The 22,298-nt window shown below is 33.8% G+C and overlaps 2 protein-coding genes across 8 annotated transcripts in view; one reads left to right on the top strand and one right to left on the bottom strand.

Annotated features, from left to right (window-relative positions):
* SPRY3 (sprouty RTK signaling antagonist 3) overlaps window positions 1-22,298 on the top strand; it is a 142,276-nt gene that overhangs the window by 82,269 nt on the left and 37,709 nt on the right. The gene's annotated exons all lie outside the window — the stretch shown is intronic.
* Window positions 9,381-10,409, bottom strand: LOC306651211 (chromobox protein homolog 1-like). The gene has a single exon (XM_079123680.1). It carries the CDS (start codon window positions 10,229-10,231, stop codon window positions 9,674-9,676), a length of 558 nt encoding a protein of 185 aa, XP_078979806.1. The 5' UTR covers window positions 10,232-10,409; the 3' UTR covers window positions 9,381-9,673.

Below are 22,298 nucleotides of genomic sequence, written 5' to 3'. Positions count from 1 at the left end.
TTCTTTAACTTATTTGCATGAAGTGTTTGAGATTCTTTCATATTTCCCTGTGCATCAGTAGTTCTCTTTTCCATTTTTAACTACTGAGTAACATTCCATTATATGGATGCACTACAACTTGTTTATTCATTCAAATGTTGATAACATTTGTTTTCAGGTTTCAGCTAGTGTTAATAATGATAGGAACATTTGTACACAATTATTTGTGTGAATATAAGCCTTCATTCCTCTTGGCTATGTATCTGCTGATGTAATTAAGGGTAGTTGTTTAAATTATTTTTTGTACTGGGGGTTGAACTCAGGAGCACTTGACAAGTAACACTATTCATACGTAATAATGCCATATTTCATTCCAATTCACACCACACAAGAGTTCAAGTTGCTGCACACTCTCTCCAATATTTGTATGGTTAGACATTTTTCTAATTTTATTTTACTGGTTGTGTAGTAGAATCTTACTGTGGTTTTAGTTGGCATTTTCTTAATGACCAATAATTCTGGGAATCTTTTCAAGTTTTTGTTGATCATTTGTGTTTCTTCTTTGGTGAAGAGTTTGTTTACCTCTTTTGTTTATTTATTTTGGATTATCTCATTTTTTTGAGTTCTAAGAAATCTTTTTATGTGTTCATTACAAATATTTGGCTCTACAAATCTTTGGCTTTCTTTCTCTTTTTCTTCATAATGTCTACCAATAATTGTAACTTTAAATATAGATGGAGTGAAAGTTTTCAATTTTTCCTCTTATAATTCATTCATTTTGTATTTTATCTAAAAAATATTCAAAGTCCCTTTTACCATGTAAGGCAACATATTTACTGGTTCCACAGATAGAGTTAGACATTTTTGGAACCATTGTTCAGCTTACCACAACTAGAGGATTTTCTCCTGTACCATCTTCTGCAAGTTTTGTGAGTTTAAATTTTATGTTCAGGTCTATGATCCATTTCAAATTAATTTGTGTTTGATGTGAGATAAGAATAGTAACTAATTATTTTACATATAGTTATTCAGTTATTCCAGGACAATTTATTGAAAAAGACAACTCTCACTCTCTCCACCCTCTACATTCAATTGTCTTTGTCAAAATTCAGCTGGCCATATTTATTCAGGTTTATTTTCTCTTCCACTGATCTGCATGTCTATTTTTATGCCAACAGCATACTTTCTTGACTAATGTAGACTTACTGTAATTCATAAAATTAGGTACCATAAGTCTCAAAACTTGATCCTTTTTAAAAATTCTAATATTTAGGGTCCTTTGCAGTTCCATGTAAACATTAGAGTTAACTTGTCTATTTCTTTGAAAAAAGTCTTCAGAGATTTTTACTGGTGTTGAATTGAAATGATAGATCAGTTTGAGGAGAACTGACAGTTTAAAAATACTAATTTTTCCAGTGAACATGATATGTTTTCATTATATGTCTCTCTTAATTTTTGTTAAATTTATTCTGAAGAACCTTACTACAAAAAGATTTTAAGTTTCTATTTATCTGTCACTATTATGTATAAATATAATCATTTTGATGTAATAGATCTTGTGTCTTAAAATTTTGCTAAATTTATTTATTATTTCTGGTAGGTCTCTTTTTGTATATTCCTTTAGGACTTGTTAATAATAAAAAAATATACTTTTCTTTACAATCTGAATACCTTTTATTTCCTTTTCTCAATTCATCACAGTGGCCAGTACAATGTTGAATGGAAGTGATAAGGGCAGGGACATTTTTCTTGTACTTCATATTAAGTAGAAAATATATAGCCCAGGGTTTGGAAAATGTTTTCTTGAAAGTATAGATGGTAAATATTTTAGGTTTCTGTTGCAAGTACTCAACTCTGCATCTGTAGGAGGATAGCAACCATAGGTAATATGTAAATGAATGAACATGAACACACATTTTGGTAAATCTTTATTAAAAAACAAAAAAGCTGGGTGCTCGGCACTCACCTGTAATCCCAGTCAGTGTCTCTGGAGGCTGAGACAGGAGGATCGCAAGTTCAAAGCCCCTCAGCAACTTAGTGAGAACCTATCTCAAAATAAAAAATAAAAAGGGCTGGGGCTGTAGCTCAGTGGTAAAGCACCCCTGGGTTCAGTCCCTGCTCCAAAAAACAAAAAACAAAACTAAAAAGGCCTAATTTTGGGTAGTAGTTTGCTGGCTCCTAATTTACTCTTTCACTATATTTCATAGATGCCCTTTTCAGATTAAGAAATGTTCATTTTAGTTTACTGAGAGTTTCTCTTGTGAAAGGGTTAACATTTGCCAAATACATTTTCTGCATCTGTTGATGTTCTCATATTGTTTTTGGCCTTCATTATTATGAGGAATGGTGTTAATTGATTTTAAGTTACTAAAGCAACTTTATATTACTGGGACAAATCCAAGTCAGTCAAGTTGTATAATCCTTTTTATATAATAGCATGAACAACTAGTGAATACTATTATATAAAAAGAATTATTAAAGTTGTTCATAATATCTCCTCACAATACTTGTAATTTCTGTAGGACCAGTGATGATTGTGCCTTTTTCATTTCTTATTTTTTTGAATTTATGTCTTCTTTTTTAATCTTAATTAGGGATTTATCAACTTTATTGATCTTTTGAAATAACAGCTTTTGGTTGAACTGATTTTCTTCTTTTGTATTTTTTGTTTTCTGTTTCATTGATTTGTGTTTTAATCTGTTATTTCTTTTCTTTACTTAGGTTTAATTTGCTCTTGTTTTTCTGGTTTCATAAGGTGGACATTTAGATAATTGACTTGCAATGTTTGTTCTTTATGAAGTTCTTTAAGCACTGCTTAAGGGACATATGTAAATTCTAATGTTTTGTAAAAGTGTATTATAATTTTCCTTGTGATTTCTTCTTTTACTTATGCATCCTTCAAAAATATATTGTTTATATATAAACAATATATACAATATACTCCAAACGTTCGGAGAGTACCAAATTTCCTTCCTTCTGTTTTATTTCTAATTTAATTCCATTATTATCAGAACACATAGTTAAAATCATTTCAAACCTTTTAACTTTATTGAGACTTAGTTTATGGTCTATTATTCCGTCTATCCCAGGGAATGTTTCATGTGTGCTTGAATGGAATGGCTATTCTTTTGCTAAGGTGTAAAATGTTCTGATATGTCAGTTGGTCAAGTTTGGTTAATAATGTTGTTCAAATTTTCTGTATCTTTATTTTTTCTATTTATTTTATCAATTATTTAGATTTTGAAGTGTCCACTTCTTTTTTCAGTTCTTTCTGTTTTGTTTCATGTGAATTGGGGCTTTTTTGTTAGATTGGCATAAATTTATAATTGTTAGGTATTTGTTATGTACTTACACTTTTATAATTAAGAAATGTCCCTTTTTATTTGTTGTACTATTTGCTGTCTTTGAGTCTATTCACTCTATTAATATAACCATTCTAGTGCCTTATGGTTATTTCCATGTTACATCTTTTTTTCTATCCTGTTACTTTCAACCTACTTTAGAGTGTCCTTCTTATAAACAGCATATGGTTGAGTCTTGCTTTTTGTCTAGTTTGACAATATCTTCCTTTTGATTAGATTATCATTTGTTGACATTTAATGTGATTTAGATGTGATTAGATTTATATGTGATATTTTGCTAATATTTTTCTATATGTCTCATGTTATTTTTTGCTCTTCTTTTACTACTTTCATCTTAGTTGAACACATATTTTCTAATGTACAATTTAAATTCTTCTGCTGACATGTTTTGTTAGTGACTGCTTTAGGGATTATAAGATGGATCTTAACATATCATAATCTACTTTGAGTAGCCATGTGGCAAGATACCATTTCAGCTTGAAGGATTTCCTTAAGTATTTCTTGAGAAAGTCTAATCTTTGTTTATCAAGACTATATTTATTCTGCCTTCTTTTGAAAGAAAAATGTATATGGTATGGGGTTCTTGGTTGATAGATTTTCTTTCTTTGAGCATTATAATATATCATACCACTCTTTTACTGGCCTCCATTGATTCTGTGAGATGTCAACTATTAATTGAATTATGGTCCCTTATACATGATGGGTTGTTTTTCTCTTTTTGCTTTCAATTTTTTTTTCTGTGTTTCAGCATTTTGACTATGATATGTCTAGATGTGGCTCTGTTTCTGTCTTACTTGGCATTTGTTGAACCTCTAAGTTTAGAGGTTTATGGTCATCTTCTCTTCAAATATTTTCTCTGACACTTTCTGACTCTACCCATTATAAGTGTGTGTATACATTTAATGGCATCCCATATGACTCTAAGATTCTGTTATTCTTGCTCCAATTTTTCTCCATTTTTCATATGCATAGAATTTCCATAGCTCTATCATTGATTCTTTCCTTTGACTCTTCCTTTCAGACTGCTCTCAGTTTTTTCCTCTGCTCAAAATCATGCTAGCTTTGTTGGCAGAGAACCTTTGGTTTTCCAGACAGCCCACTCTAGTAAAACTACCATACTCATTGAACTGAGGAAGCTACATTGGGAGTAGCCCTAGTCAAAAAGTCTGCAGATTTCTACTGTTCTTATTAAAATTCATAGCAAATTTTGAAAAGAAAATGCTTCTGTATTTCTTGGTTGCATTTGTTCAATTTCCAGAGCCCTGTAATGTCCAGTTTTATACTTGTTTTGGAGGAAGAGGGTTTGCTGAACTCTTCACTCTGCCATGGCTGAAAGTCTTGTGATATAATAGACTTTTTAATACTTCTTGATAAAAGTCCATTTTGGAAGTGTGAATGTGTAAGAATAACAAAAAAATATCTGACAAAAAGAATATTGTATTCAGAAAATTCTACCCTCCCAGATATCAAATTTATTATAAAATTGAAATATTAAAAATGTCTAGTTCTGAATCAGATATAATCAAGTAAATCAGTGAAAGATGATAGTTTCTAGAAACATGCCAATATGTATGTGGGATTTAATATACAAGAAATATGACATTACATAATGAGGACAAAATTCATTTGGACAATTGACTATTTGAAATAAAAATAAAGGCACAGCATTGATATAAATAAAATCAGATGTATTAATAAACTTGACATTCTAGATAAATGGATAAATGAGTGTTGGAACTATTGGATATTTATTTAGATTTATGAAAATACCAAATAGAAAGAGCTAAATTCCTATGTGTTATATATTTAAATGTAAAATTTGAGATACTTAAAAAATACATTGAGATAAAGAAACCTTCCTGAAGGCAGAAACAAAAATCATGAAACCACAAGGAAAATACTGACACACATAAAAATAAACTGATAAGTAAACTAGAATATGCACAATGACCTGAGAGAAATCTCTATTACATATACAGTACAGAAATGATTAGTATTCATAATACATTAAGATCACCTAAAATAAAAAATAAACAATCAACCAAATAAATAAAATGAGCAAATATATAAACAAAATATTCACACAAGAAGAAATACATATGATCACTAAAAGTAGTAGGTGATTTTTCACTAGGAATCAACACAATGAAAAATAAAGCAATCTGATAATATTCCCTGCCCCCATCACGTTGGATAAAAGAGTAATACCTGAAACTGGTAAAATTTGAGGAAAGTAGGCATGCTAAATTTCTTTTGGTAAGGCGCACCCACCCATTACTAAGACTGTGCAGGCCTCTTCCTGCAGGTGTGAAAATCAAATATGATCCAGATTAGCACCAGTTTTTGTGGCCAAGGGACTGTCTCTGCCACTTATTCCCCAATCATGGGCAACACAGTTATTACCAGGCCAGTGATCACAAATGGGGCTCTATAACTGCCCAGGCATCAGGTAGAGACTTGCTTCCCAGTGGAACTCATGTTTTGACCTGCACCACCACTAGCTGTGGCATGGGCCTTGATGTGCCTCTAAGACTGGGTAGGTCCTTATAGCTGTGAGACTCAGGCATGACCCAGCCCAAGTTTCTGTGTCTGTCTTCCCATTGGGCTCAACCTTGGGCAGCATACTGTGTGAAACCCCATTTTCTGGAAGTAAGAAGACAGAACAAAAGCACAAATCTTTGCCCTGGAACTTGGTGCTAGACAGGTGAAACCTAATACTGGCAAGATCATAATGGTTCCCATCCCCATACCTGACTATGGACAGAAACTTGGAGCAGCTATAGTGCCAGGGGAAGGTATGTGCTCAAGTATATCAGACTTATATTCTAGCTAGCATCACCTGAGGCTGGTTGTGGCCATTTTGGGTCATGAGTCCACCCCATCAATATCCAGCCCATAGAAGTATATACCTTGGTCCTAACACAGAATTGGAACAGTCATGTTGGACTGTGGATTAAGGGTGTGAAACAGCTTGGAGACTCTGGTGGCCACAGATGTGACATAGGGCTGGTCCATCCATGGTGATCCTGCTCAGAGTTAGGCAAAATCCTGCAGTGATGAAGCACACATAACTGAATGAGGCATCTGGGCCTGCCATGGCTGCAGGGATAGGCTTTCAGGGATGGTCTACTCTCTCTAGGCACTCTCCTTTTTGTTCCTGAAAAACATACCAATAGAGTATTTGGGACAAACCTTGGGCATGGATTGCCCTCTAGTACTAAAGTAATAACAACTGCCCACCAGCAGACTAGAAGCTTTGGAAACTTCAGGATATCATGAAAATAGCAAATTTTGGGTTGTTTGGAGTTCAAGAAAGACTTGAGAATGCCACAGGGGTAGAAAGTTTATTGAAAGAAATAATACTAGAGAAGGATACAAGTATCCATGTATAAGAAGGTGAGAAGTAACTCAACCTAGTCTACTCTAAGACACCTTTTAATCAACCTCTCACAGTTGAAAGATAAAGAAAAGATTCTCAATGCTGCAAATGAAAACAAACAACACCTAGGAGTGTCCCAATTTGTCTGTCAGCAGACTTCTCAGCAGAAACCTTACAGACTAGGAGAGAGTGGCATGAGATTTTCATAGTACTGAAGGAAAAGACTGTCAACTGAGAATAATACCCAGCAAACTTGTTAGGAGTGAAGGAAGGATAAAGACTTTCCCACACAAACAAAATCTGAGAGAATATGTCTCCACCAAACCTGTTCTACAAGAAATGTTAAAGAATTTCTTTAAACTTACAGAAAGAGATGTTATTGAAAAAGATACACACAAACATACATGCACACACACACACAGAGGATGGTAGATAACTTACTGGTAAGAATAATTATACAAATTTAGAGTGCTCCAACCTTGTCAGTATAATGAATAAACATATATTTAGCATGATGACTAAAAAAATCAAAGAATTAGAAAGTAATAACTACATTAATATGTTAAGCAATAGGCAATACAGAAAGATGTACAATGGGATATCAAAAATTCAAAATGTATGCTGTGTATAGTGGCACATGTCTGTAATTTCAGTAACTCAGGAGACTGAGGCAGGAGGATCACAAGTTTGAGGCCAGCTTCAGCAACTTAGAAAGCCCCCAAACAACCCTGTCTCAAAATAAAAACTAAAAGGACAGGGGATGTGCATTAGTGGTAGAGCACTCTGGGGTTCAATCCCTAGTACTCCAACAACATATCAAAATGTGGGGAAGAACAAAACACAACTGGAGAGTTTTCTTATATTTTCTCTTGTTCTTTTGTTCATTTGTTTCTGTTCTTATGATTATGTCAAGTTGCTGTCATTTCAAAATAGCTTGTTATAATCAAAGGATGTTTTTGTTACAAGTCTCATGATAACTCCAGAGGAAAAACCTATAATAGACAAACCAAAAACTATAAGCAGAAATTCAAAACATGCTACAAGAGTAATTCAGTTAACCACCAACGAAGACTCAAAAGAAAGGGAGAAAGAAAGGAACTATAATAAAAGTAGAAAATAAGTTATATAATGGCTGTAGTAATACTTTACATATTAATATTTAGTTCAAAGGTACATGGATTAAATTCTACAGTTAAAAAGAAAAGAGTATCTGAATGGATAATAGTCAAACAGCAACAACAACATAAACACCATCAACAATACCCAACTATATTTTGCTTATAAGAAACCAACCTCAATACTAAGGATTAAAGGTGGAAGGATAAACAAGATATTGTATGCAAATGGAAGCCACAAGAAGCATGAGTAGCCATTGTAATATTGATAAAATAGAAGTTAAATGAAAGGTAGTAAAAAGAGGCAAATAAGGTCATTATAAAATGATAAAGGGGTTTATTCATCAAAAGGAAATAATAATTCTAAATGTACATGCAGCCCATATGGAGCACTCAGATATATGAAGCAAGCATTAATAGACCCAAATGGAGAGGGAGACTCCACTACCATATCTGAGGATTTTTTTTTATAAATCTGTAGTTTTATTAAGACAAAAACTGACAGTGTGTATGAAGTTCACACTTAAACAAAAATTTCATAGAAACCTAACACACGCCTAAAAAGATTTTATGATGTAGCTCTAGATGCAGGTCTAGATGATATCAAGAACTTTTGGATTTCATGATTCAAGACAGCATTTTGGGTATCAGTTATTTCATAAGATTTTTTTCCTTAACAAAAATTTTAGTATCTTTAAAGTGAACCACTGTCCTAATATGAAAGCTAATCTCCCGAGATCAGGGCTTTTGAAACCAGTTAACCTTTTGAATTGACTTAATGAAACTTTTGTGCTGTCAGTGACTGAACCCTGTCACTAAAGGTTTCAGAGTCCAAAATTTAAAAAGCAGAGGCTCCAACAGTTTCCATTTGGAGAGTGTGGGCCCTCCTCTTTCCACTCTTCCATCTCCAATACCACCTTTGGCCCCTCCCCTAGTACTTCAGCCAGTGGCTTAGCTGGACAAGCTGATTTTATTTATAAATTTATAATTGGAAAAGAAAGGGTCTTTTTGTCTAATTGCAAGAATTAGCATCTCTAAGACAGAATGATCTGCCTGTGTATACTCTTCAATAAAAGACCTTCCCATCTCAGTCAGTTTCTATCTCCAGAATGGCAGCTTTGGTAACTTATGAACTGGCTTAGTCCTTTGTGGGGAACAACATTAACTCAGGCAGGGAACACCTTGGCTTATAGGTTTCAGGCATTCACAGCTTTTAAACAGTCTCTCACAGTCCTCATTTATGGTGCCAATGACATTTTTTTTGAAAAAGGTAAAATATTCTGGACAAAGAACCAAATCATTAGTTACTTGCTCTTTCCATTGTTTCACTGCTTTCCCAATCAGGCCCCAAATTTTAACAAAAATGATGATTGTACTCATCTCCCTTCTTCCCCAACCTATCCCTCCCACCCCAAATAATATACCAGTAATAGCCAAAACTACACACATGCTGCGCTGTAAAAATGTAGAATTAACACTATTGGGAAGAAGGCTGTGGGTTGTGGAGATGCTCTTTGAAGATCAACAGTATTTTTTGCCTTCCCACACCCGATTCTGCAAATGTCGTCCTTCATAGAAGGCTCCTTGCTTTTCTCAATGAAGTGCAGAATGGGTCGCCTTGAAACACTTACCCTTTTCCCCTCCACTGGGATGGGTGTGCAAACTAGACAGCTTGGAACGGCTTTAAAGCACTTGGGCTGCTGCAGGGCACAGAAACTAGACTGGCTCTTCAAAGGACATCTTCTCAAGCCACCTTTATGGTGTCAAGACAAGTAGAACTCCTTCCCTCCCCACTTAAACCCACAGTCAGAGGCGACAGGGGCTGGTACTCAGGAGAGTTAATTCTTGTCATCTTTTTTGTCATCATCCTCCGAGGGGTAGGAATGCCACGTCAGCCTCTCCTCATAGAAGGATATGACAACCTGTGGGCACTTGACATTGGCTTCCTTGGCAGGTACCAGGTCAGCCTCATCAGAGTTTTTCCATTTCACGAGGAACATGAGCTCTCCACTGGAGTCTGTAGCTCCAATGATCCGCTCCGGCTCCAAACCCCGGGCAAAGCCCCGTGGCTTTTCAGACTCCTCTTTTTCCTTCTTTGGTTTGCTCTCTTCTCCCTTATCTTCAGAATCGGAATCAGCTTTACGCTTGCCTCCCTCTGATTTATCTGCCTCGTGTGCTGTTTTCTGCGACTGTAGAAACTCAGCAATGAGGTCGGGACAATCCAGGTTCTCTTCTGGCTCCCACGTGTTGTCCTCATCTGAGAAACCTTTCCACGTTAGGAGGTACTCCGCTTTGCCCTTTACGACCCGACGATCGAGACCTTTTTCCACCACATATTCCTCTTCTTCTTCTTCTTCTACCTCCTCTACTTTCTTCTTGTTCTGTTTTTTCCCCATGGTGCCCGCCAGCTTTCTGGCGTAAAGGGTGGCGCTGCTCAGAGCAGCGCCCAAGAGTCCAGAAGGAATCGGTGTCGCACCACTAGCGAGTCGCGTCGGGCCAGCCGGGGTAGTGGCGCCCAGGAAAGCAACAAGCCGGGTGGCCAGTCGAAGCCCTAGCTGAAGCGGCGTACCGCAGGCCCAGGCCATCGGCCCTCCACATCTGAGGATTTTAATACCCCACTTTCAGCAATATACACATCATCTAGAAAGAAAATCAACAAAAAATTCAAAGTTCCACCCTTGACCTAACAGACTTAACAGACATGGATACAACATGCCATACAAAAGCTGTTAAAAACATGTTTTTTCCTAATCACTACATGGGACATTCTCCAGGACAGATCATATGCTAGGCCACAAAACTGACCTCAACAAATGTTTAAAAATTAAAATCATATCAAGTTTCTTTTCTGACCACAATTCAGTAGTGCTGGAAATCAATAAGGAAAACTTTGGGAACTACGGATACATGGAAATTAAACAACTTTCTTTTTGAAAAACTAGTGGATCTAGGAAGTAATCAAGAAGTTAGTTTAAAAATTCCTTGAAACAAATGAAAAGGGACACAACATATGGAATACAGGAAAAAATACTAATAAGAGGAAAGTTTATAATAATCAATAAATGAATCAAAAATACAAAGATCTCAGACAAAGAATCTGTCATTACAAGTCAAGGAACTAGGAAAAAATTAAGCCTCAAATTACTAGAATAGAAATGATAAAGATCAGAGCAGAAATAAATGAAATAGTGCCTAAAAAGAAATAAAAAAGACCAGCAAAACAAAGAGTTGGTTCTTTGAAAAGATAAGATTGCCAGACTAACTTAGAAAAGGAGATAAATAAAACCACAAATGAAAAAGGAAACATCACAACTGGCACTATAGAAATACAAAAGGTCATTAGATATTATTATGAATAACTATATGCCAACACATTTGATAGTATAGAATAAATGGACACATATATTTTACCAACACTGAAACACAAAGAAGGAGAAAACCCAAACAGACCAATAACAAGTAACAAGATTGAATTAATAATACAATCCTTCCATCAAAGAAAAGCACAGGACCAGATGGCTTCACTTCTGAACTCTAGCAAACATTTAAATAACTAAACCAATTCTTCTTACATTATTCCCAAAAATAGATGAGGAAGGAAATCTTCCGAACACATTTTATAAAGCAAGCATTACCCTGATACCAAAACCAGATAAGGAAGGATATACACACCCACACCCCCACCCCACCCCCTACAATTCTGATTAACATGAACACAGAAAGCCTTAAAAGCACTAGCTTTTATACATGCATGGAAATGTCACAGTGAAACACATTAATTTGTGCAATTAATATGCACTGATAATTAAAATGAAAGTTAACTTACATAAACATAAAAAGATCTCTCTCACACACACACACACACACACACACACACACACACACACACACATATTAGCAAACCAAATCCAGCAGCACTTTACAAAGATTATTTTCTCTGACCAAGTAGGATTCATCCCACAGTTGCAAACATAGTTTGACATGTGCAAATTAATACAGATGATATACCATATTAACATAATGAAGAGCAAAAATCATATGGTCACCTCTATTAATGCAGAAAAGGTATTTGATAGAATTCAACATCTATTCATGATAAAAACACTGAACAAGTCAGGCATACATGGAACATACTTGGATATAATAAAGGCCATTTATAATAAGCTAATAGCTAACATTATACCTAATGAGGAAAAGTTGAAGATTTTCTATGATCTGGAACAAGAAAAGGATGCCCCCCTTTTATCACTTTTATTCAACAAAGTGCTGGAAGTTGTAGATAGAACAATTAAGTAAGAGAAAGAAATAGATGGCACCTATACTGGAAAATAAGTAAAATTTCACTCTTCACAGATAACATGATCTTATACATAGAAACCCAGACTCCACCAAAATAATATTGAAACTAATAAATTAATTCAGCAAAGTTGCAGGGTACAAAATTAAGATATAAAACTCAGTAACCTTGCTATATGTCAAGTGAGTTATCTAAAATCCAAATAAAGTAATCCCATTTATAAAAGCTAAAAAATGTAGTGCTTCAGAAAAAATTCAACCAAAGAGGCAGAAGATATCTACAATGAAAATGATAAATTATTGATGAAAGAAATTGAAGAGGGCACAGAAAGTGGAAAGACATCTTGTATTAGTGGATTGAAAGAATCAATGTTGCCAAAATGTCCACACTACCCAGATCTATTTAGAGATTCAGTGCAACTCCTATCAAAATACCAATGGCATTTATTCACAAAAGTAGAAAAGACTTTTCTAATTTTTTTATGGAACCACAAAAAACCTCAAATATTCAAAGCCATTCTGACCAAAAAGGAAACAATCCTTGAGGCACTGTACTACCAAACTTTGAAACAAACTACAAAGTTGTTGTAGTCAAAACACCATGGTACTGGCATAAAAACAGACACATAGACCAATGGAACAGAACAGAAAGCCTAGAAGTAAACCCAAGCATGTACTGCCAATTGATTTTTGCAAAATGGTTAAGAATATGCACTTGGTAAAGGACAGTCTTTTCAATAAGCAGTGTTGGGAAAATTGTATATCCACATGCAGAAGAATGAAGTTAGTCCCTATCTCTCACTACTTACAAAGATCAACTGAATGGATTAAGGACCTAAATATCAGACCTGAAACTATAAAATTAATAGAAAACTTGAGAAAAATATTTGAGGACTTTGGAATGGGCAAGGAATTTTTGAACAAGACCACAAAAGCCCAAGAAACAAAAACAACAATAAAAATTTTTGCACATTAAGGAAAACACTCAACAGAGTAGAGAGACAACCTACAGAATGGGAGAAAATATTTGCAATATGACAAGGGTTTGAAATCAGAATATATAAGGAACTCCACAAACAGAAGAGCAAAACTCCAAATAACCCAATTATAAAAAGGTCAGTAGATCTAAGTAGATATTTTTGTTTATTTGTGGTGCTGGGGTTTGAACCCAGGGCCTAGTGCATTCTAGGCAAGCCCTCTACCAGTGAGCTACACCTGCAGCCCTAAAGTGGGAAGTAGATATAGACATTTCACAAAGGAAGCCATATAAACGGACAACAGGTACATGCAAAAGTGTTCAACATCACTACTCATTAGGGAAATACAAATCAAAACCACACCCCAGGAAGAATGGCTGCGAAAACAGTATTTAAAAAAAATTCTGGCAAGGATTTAGAGAAAAGAGAACACTTGCACACTTTTTGTGGGAATGTAAATTAGTACAGCCATTATGGAAAATAGTATGGAGGTTCCTACAAAAATTAAAAATAGACCTACCATATGAACTACCATCAATCTAATTTCTAGATATATATCCAAAGGAAAAGAAATCAGTATGTGGAAGAGACATCTGCCTTCCCATATTCATTGCAGCATTATTCACAATAGTCAACAAATTGAAATAATCTGCCCATCAACTGATTAAATGGATAAAGAAATGTGATACACATTCAGTTATAAGAAATGGAATCCTGTCACTTGCAACCACATGGATGGTATTAGAGATTGTTATGTTAAATGAAATAAAAGTTGGGCACAGAAAGACAAGTTCTGTATGATCACACTCATAAATGGAATCTAAAAAAGCTGATCTCATAGAAGTTGAGAGTAGAATGTTGGTACCAGAGGCTGGGGACAGTGGAGGTGGGGTGATGGGGAGAGGTTGATCAATGGATGCTAAGTTATAGTTAGGAGCAAGAAGCTCTGGTGTGCCATTGCACTGTGGGGTGACCAGAGATAACAATAATGGACCATCCAAAAAACATTAGAAGAATAGTTATGCACTGTCTGCTGCAAGAAGAAGGAAGGATATTGAATATTTTCACCATGAGGAAGTGATACCTGTTTGAGGAGTCAAATTGGTTCAAACTGATTTAAACTTTATATATATGATGTATACATGTATCAAATATTACATAATACTACATTAATATATACATTTATGTTTTGTATATCAGTTAAAGTTTTTTAAAATAGACTCTTTTAGTAAGATTTTAATTAGTATTTCTTTAGCCAGTCAATGTGATGGATTACATAAATTGATTTTTTTCAATACTGAACAAGTTTCACATAACCAGAATAAACTTCACTTAGTCGTGGTGGTATAATTTCTTTTTATACATTGTTAGATACAATTTACTAGTATTTTGTTGAAGATTTTACATCTATTTCCATGAGAGATATTGGTCTGTAATTTTCCTTGTCATATGTGTCTTTGTCTACAAAATGGCAATTATCAAGAATACAGGTAAGGGCTGGGGTTGTGGCTCAGTGGTAGAGTGCTTGCCTAGCATGTGTGAGGCACTGGGTTCCATCCTCAGCACCACATATAATTAAATAAAGGTTCATCAACAACTAATAAATTTTTTTTTTGAAAAAGAATACAGCTAACAATAAGTGTTAGTGAGGATGTGGGGAAAAGCTACATTCATACATTGCTGGTGGGACTACAAATTGATGCAACAACTCTGGAAAGCAGTTTGCAGATTCCTCAGAAAACTTGGAATGGAACCATCATTTGACCCATTTATCCTGCTTCTTGATAGACACCCAAAGGATTTAAAATGAGCATACTGAGGCGACACAGCCACATACGTGTTTATAGCAACTCAATTCATAAGAGCTAAGCTATGGAGCCAATCTATGTGCTCTTTGATAGATGAATAGATAAAGAAAATGTGATATATACACACTATGGAATATTACTCAGCCATAAAGAAGAAGAGTTTATGTCATTTGCCAGCAAATGGATAGATCTGGAGACTATCATCCCAAGTGAAGTAAGCCAGTCCCCAAAAACCAAAGGTTGAATGTGTTCTCTGATATGTGGAAACTAACCCACAATGAGGGGATGGGTGTGAGGAGAAGAATAGACATGCAGTAGATTAGACAATGGGGGATGGAAGGAAGGGAGGGGGATAGGCAAAGAAAGTGGAATTAATCTGACATAACTTTCCAATGTAATATATGAAAACAGTACAGTGAGTCCCACCACCATATACATCCATAAGAATGGGACTCTAACTAGAATAAGATATATTCACGCTTGTATAATTATGTCAAAATGAATTCTGCTGTCATGTATAACTAGAGAACCTATAAATACAAAGAAGTGTCTCTTCTTACAGAATGAGTTAGGAAGTGTTCTTTCTGCTTTTATTTTCTGGTAGAAAATTGATATCACCTCTTCCTTCAATGTTGGTAAAATTGACCAGTGGAATAATCTGCACTTGTTGCTTTTTGGAAAGGTTATTAATTGTTGGTTTGATATGTTTAATTAAACATAGGACTACTGAGATGACCTACTGTGTGAATTTTGGTAGATTTTGTCTTTCAAGAGGAATTGGTCCATTTCATCAAAGTTATCAGATTTGTAGGCTACCATTGTTCATAATATTACTTTGTTATATTTTTAATGTCTACAGGATCAGTTGTGATATCTTTCATTTCTGATATTAGCAAGAGTTTCTTTCTTCTCTCTTCTGTCCTCTGTCTTCATTGATTTTATTGATCTTTTCAAAAACCCACATTATGGTTTAATAGATTTTCTCTATTAATTTCCTATCTTCAGCTTAATTGATTTCTCTCCTAACTTGTATTACTTAATTTCTTGTACTTAATTTGTATTTAATTGGGTCTTCTCTCACTACTTTTTTAAGATAGAAGTTTATATTGCTGATGTTATATTTTTCTAATTTATCTATTAAATGCTAAAAAATTCCCCCTAAGCACTGCTTTCGCTGCATTCTGTAAATATTGAAAGTTATATTTTCATGTAATTTAGCTCCAAAATATTTTATTTCTTCTGAGATTTCATTTTGACCATGTGTTATTTATAAATGTGTTTAATTTCTATATATTTTGTGATTTTTTACCTAACTTCTTGTTATTGATTGCTAGTTTAATTCTATCATGATCTAAGAGAATACTTTGTATGATTTTTATTCTTTTTAATTTATTAAAGTGTGTTTTATGGCCCCCAATATGATCTAGATTAGTTAATGGGAACTTGAGAAGAATCAATATTCTGCTGTTGGATGAAGTATTCTATATATGTTAACAAGAACCAGTTAATTAATACTGCTGTTCAGTTCAATTGTATCCTTATTGATTTTCTACCTGCTAAATCTGTCAATTACTGAAAGAAGGATACTGACATTTCCACCTATAAGGGGATTTATTTCTCCTTACAGTTTTATAATTTTATTCCCATGTATTTTGGTACTATTTTAAGACAGATACACATGAAGGATTGTTTTGTTTTAGACAATTAACCCTTCTATCATTATGTAATGGCATTTTTATCCCCCCACCAATTTTTCTTTCTCTAAAATCTACTTTGTCTGAAATTTATGTTTACTCCAGCTTTCTTATGACTGGTGTCAGCATGGTATATATTTCTATATCCATTTACTTTTAATATGTCTCTGTACTTGTATTTGAGTTTCTAGTAGAAATGTAGCTGTGATTTTATTCACTATGATAAATTTTTAGTTGGTATATTTAGAACATTTAAGTTTAAAGTAATTGATATGTTTGGATTAATATATATCTGATTTGTAACTTTTTTCTTTTCTTTGCTCCTATTTTTATTTATTTTATCTTGACTTTTTGTCTTTCACTCCCCCCTTCCCAGTGTATTTTATATGATTCATTTTCCCCCTTCTTAGTATATAGGTTATATGTCTTTTTAAAAAGTTTTAAGTGGTCTCCCTAGAATTTGTAATATACATTTACAACTAAAATAAGTCTACTTTAAAATAATGCTACACAACATCAAAGATAAAAGAAGAATCAGCAATGCTGTTGCTGTTATAAGATCTTTTATCCTTCGTAAAATCACTGTCATATATCTCAATTATTCATAGGATATAGATACATATATATAATATGCTATCACATTATATAAACTTTTATGTGCTAGATAATTTAAGAATAGAAAAATTTTATTTTATCTTATGTGTTCTTTTTTTTCTTTTTTTTATTGTAAACAAATGGGATACATGTTGTTTGTCTGTACATGGAGTAAAGGCATACCATTTGTATAATCATAAATTTACATATGGGAGGAATGAATCTTATGTGTTCTTGAATAATTTTCCTTTTAAATGTGGATCTTTCTGACCTATATCATTTTCTTCTCCCTGAAGAACTTTTTCTTGCAAGGCAGGTGACATTTTTCCTCAATTTTTGTCTGAGAAATTCTATATTTCACTCCACTCTCTTCTTGCTTTTATAGTGTCTGATGAGAAGATTTTCTAATTATTATCATTGTTCTTCTAAAGATGTGTTTTCCCTGTGATTTCAAATTTTCTGTAATTTGAATGTGATGTGCTTAGGTGGGTTTTTCTTTCTTTGTTTCAGTATTTGTCCTACTTGGTGTTCACTTAGTTTCCTTGCATCTATGGTTTGATTTCTGTTAATTTTGAAATATTCTCACCTAGCACTACTTCAAATATTTTTGTGTCTCTTTCTCTCTTCTAGAATTACCATTAAATACATATTACACCTTTTGTAGTTGTCTCATAATTATTGAACATTCTGTTGTATTTTTCAGTCATTTTTCTCTTTGCTTTTCAGCTTGGGTAGTTAATATTGCCCTATCTCTAAACTGATTTTTTTTCCTGGGTCATGCCCAGTCTACTGATGATCCCATCAAAGATATTCTTTACTTCTATAATAATATTATGATTTCTAGGTTCTACTTTTTATTTATTATTAGAATTTCTACTTGATTATCTATTATAGAATGTTGTTCACTTGTCCCATTAGAGCTTTTAATATATTAATCATAGAGCTTTTAATATATTAATCATGTCTTTTAAATTTCTGGTCTAATTTTCCGAAATATCTGCTATATATGAGTCTGGTTCTGATGCTTTCCCTATCTTCAGACTGTTTTTTTGCCTATTATCCTTCCTTCTAACTTTTTGTTTAAAGATGGGCATGATATGTTAAGTAAAGGAATCGAGGTAAATAGGCCATAGTGTGAAGTTTTATGTTTATCTCTCTAGGAGTTAGGCTGTGTTTATTGTTTGCTGTAGCTGTAGGTATCATGGCCTAAAATTTCCTCTAGTATCGTTGTTTTGGTCTCCTTTGTTGTCGTGAGTTTTTCTAGAGATTACTTTTTAAATACAGTGTGAGCCTTGCATTTGTTTTCACCTATTTATAGAAAATGGATTGATGTGATGGTAAGTAAGGTCCTGATCTTTGAGTCTGTACCTCTGGGCTTTGACCTTCATAATTGCTTCAGGATGGAATGAGTATTTATCTTCTTCCATCTGGAAGGCTAATAAGGTTTCTTGACGGGTAACCCCACAAAGACTCTGGTTTAAGCTCTGGTAAAATTCACATTGTTTAGGCTCTGGTAAAGGAGTTTCTCTTGAGGGTAGGGTTTCATTAACAAGAATAGAACATTAGGTGTATTTCAAAATGGATATTTTCCCCCTTTCCTGACCAAAACATGAGGAAATTTGTCTCAACCGATCACCCTAAGAACCTGGTGGGGATCTTGGAGGTAAAACTTATGGAAATATGGGGAATTTTTAATCTCCCAAGCTAGTCCAGACTCCCTTTAAGTGTTTCTATCCCATGCAGGCTTCAGTGTGGTTTCTGCTCCCAGTAAGCTTTGACTTTGTGCATCTACCTGTTGTACTCTGCAGTTTTCATGGTAGTAGTATGTCCCGTAACCCCAGTTCTCTGATAAACCTAAAAAGAGTTGTTAATTTTCAGTTCTTCATCTTTTTGTTGTTGTTGTTGTTGTGTAGACAAGAAGATGACTTGTAAGCTCTTCACATGTCCAATCAGACATTGGAAATTGGTTTAGTCTAATTTTCATGTTATTACATCTTGAGAATTGTTTTTGCCCAGTATATCTAAGGTGAAGTTTAAAAAAATTTTAAGTGTTTATGTTTTATTTATTTACTTTATATTTTAATTACATTTACTCATTGTGATCACAAATTTTGTCCTCTGGGTTTCTTTTAAACATTTTGAGTTTTATTCATAGTATGTTATACAATGATCTCTATAACTTTTAATAGACATCTAAAAGTAGCTTCTAATAACACACTAAATCTAAGAAGAATAGAAGTTCATTGGGGTAGACGAAGGGGAATGAAGGGAAGGGAGGAGAATAGGAATAGGAAAGACATGAACTGAATCTGACACAATGTTCCTATGCTCACATATGAATACATCACAATGAATCTCCACATCATGTACAACCAGAAGACTGGGATCCTAATTAGAAAAAGATATACTCCATGTTTGTATAAATACATCAAAATGGACTCTACTGACATATAGAACTAAAACATAAAAATGGAGAATGAATTAGAATAGGAAAATAATTACTATATCTAATTTCTATTTAAAATCAAACTCCAATTATCCAAGTATATGTGAATGCATTCATCTTTAAAAAGTGTTTATATCTTAACCTTACGCCTTACACTAAACTTCTTAAAAATATCTTACGGGGACTAGAGTTGTAGCTCAGTGGTAGAGTGCTTGCCTAGCATGTGTGAGGCACTGGATTTGATCTTCAGCACCACATAAAAATAAATGAATAAATAAGTAAATTAATTAATTAAATAAAGGTATAAAATGCAATAACATTTTTAAAATGTCTCATGGACTTAAATGTAAAATTCTAAAATTTTTAGATGTGAACACAGTTTAAAATAGTTGAGACCTAGAGACAGATGAAGAGTTCTTATCCCTGACACCAAAACATAACTTTTATAAATATTATAAACTATCAGGGCACTGTGATGCATGCCTGTAATCCCAGCAGTTTGGGAGACTGAGGAAGGAGGATTGCAAGTTTGAGGCCAGCCTCAGGAACTTAGCAAAGCCCTGAGGAACTCTGCAAGACCCTCTCTCAGAATTTTAAAAAATTTTTTCAAAAGGATTGGGGATGTGGCTCCATAATTGAGTCCCCTGGGTTCAATCCCTGCTAAAATATATATAAAATAAACTGAACTTCATCAAATTAAAACAACACTGTGGAAAGGGTATTAAGAGGATGAAAAGACAAGGTAAAGATTTTGAAAAATGTACTTGTAAACCCCATATATAACAAAGGACTTATATCTAAAATATATATAAAGTACGCTCAAAACTCAGCAGTAAAATAATCAAACAATCCAACTAGAAGATAGTCCAATAACATGAACAGATATTTCACTGAAGAAGATGAATAATATATGGGTGGCAAATAAGCACATTAATATAGATTCAACATTAGCTGTTAGAGCCATGTACATCAAAACCACAAGATATCACTACAGACCTATTAGAATAGTTAAAAATTATTACATAAAATTCTGATAAGGATACAAAGTAATTGGATATTTTATACATTGCTGGTGAGAATATCAAATGATAAAGCCACTCTGAAAAACAGTGCTGCATTTCTAAATAAAACTAAACATGCAATCACTATAAAATCTTGCACTTATACTCCTAGATATTTATCCCAGAGAAATTAAGATTTATGTTCTTGCAAAAATCTGTACATGAATGTAACTACTGGCTTTATTCATAATAGCAAAACCCTGGGAAAAACTCAAATGTTGTTACTATGTTAGATAAATAACATGGAATGCTACTCAGCAATTAAAAGGAATGGACTATTGATATAAGCACAAATCTGGAAGGCTTTCAAGAGTGTTATACTTAATGAAAAAAGCCAATCCCAAAATTTTATATGCTATATAGTTCCATTTCTATAACATTCTCAAAATGACAAAATTTTAGTGATGGAAAAAAGATTAGCAGTTACTAGGGGACAAGTATGGGATGGTAGGTGATAGGCAGTGAGTGAAAATTTTAAAAAGTAGCACAAGGGAGTTCCCTCATGATTACAGAAGAACTCTGTATCTTGATTGTTGTAGAGATTACATGAAACCACACATGGGATAAAATATCATAGAAACACACATACACACATGACTACAGTTTTAAAATGGTGAAAACTGAGTAAAGTCTAGTTAACAATAATAACTATAATGTACCAATGTCAACTTCCTGGTTTTGAAACCATACTATATATGCTGTCCCCATTGGAGGAAGCTGAATGAATTGTTCACAAGCATTTTATGGATTACTTTTGCAACTTATTTTAAAAAAAGACTCAGGGGCCGGGGATATAGCTCAGTTGGTAGAGTGCTTGCCTTGCAAGCACAAGGCCCTGGGTTCAATCCCAAGCACTGCAAAAAAAAAAAAAAGACCAAAAAAAAAAAACAAAAACAAAAACACACAAAAACCATTACAGATAATTCTAAAATCTTTGATTTCATTCACCCAGAAGTCACTACTATTAACTTGGTAGCTTTCTGTGTGTTATGAATGGTATATTAACTTTCTGTGTATCATTCCTAATTGTTCAATTTATGCACATGTATGTTCTCATAAAATATATGTAAATACGATGTTTTATTTTTGTGTGCTTCTGTCTACATCAGTATTAAATAGTATGTGTTATTCAGTAACTTGCTTTTTTTCATTCAGTGTTATATTCTTAAAGATATATACATATTAACACATAGGTCTATATTTTTATTGTGACTGCTGTATGGCATTCCATTGGGTATACAATTTTATTTAATTATTTCTCTATTATTGAACATTCAGACTGTTTTCAAGTTTTTAAAGCATTATACAAAATATTATTGTACACATGTGACACGTGTTTTTCTCTGTGGAAGAAATGGAAATGATATGTCATAGTTATTAACATTTTCAATTTTACTAGAATGGGAAGATTCTACCCCAAAGTAGCTGTACCAATGTGTACTCCCACCATTTCCCCACACCTTTATTAACATTAGATAGTATCCTCCAAGTGTAGCCAATATAAAGTCAATCCATGTCTAAATAAGCATTTGTTTAAAATCCAAAAAGAAATACATAACGAATTCACATTTTATTTTTGCCTGGTGC

Source organism: Sciurus vulgaris, assembly GCF_902686455.1.
Source record: "Sciurus vulgaris genome assembly, chromosome: X".
In the NCBI taxonomy this organism is placed as follows: domain Eukaryota; kingdom Metazoa; phylum Chordata; class Mammalia; order Rodentia; family Sciuridae; genus Sciurus; species Sciurus vulgaris.
This window is presented reverse-complemented; position numbering and strand designations above follow the sequence as displayed.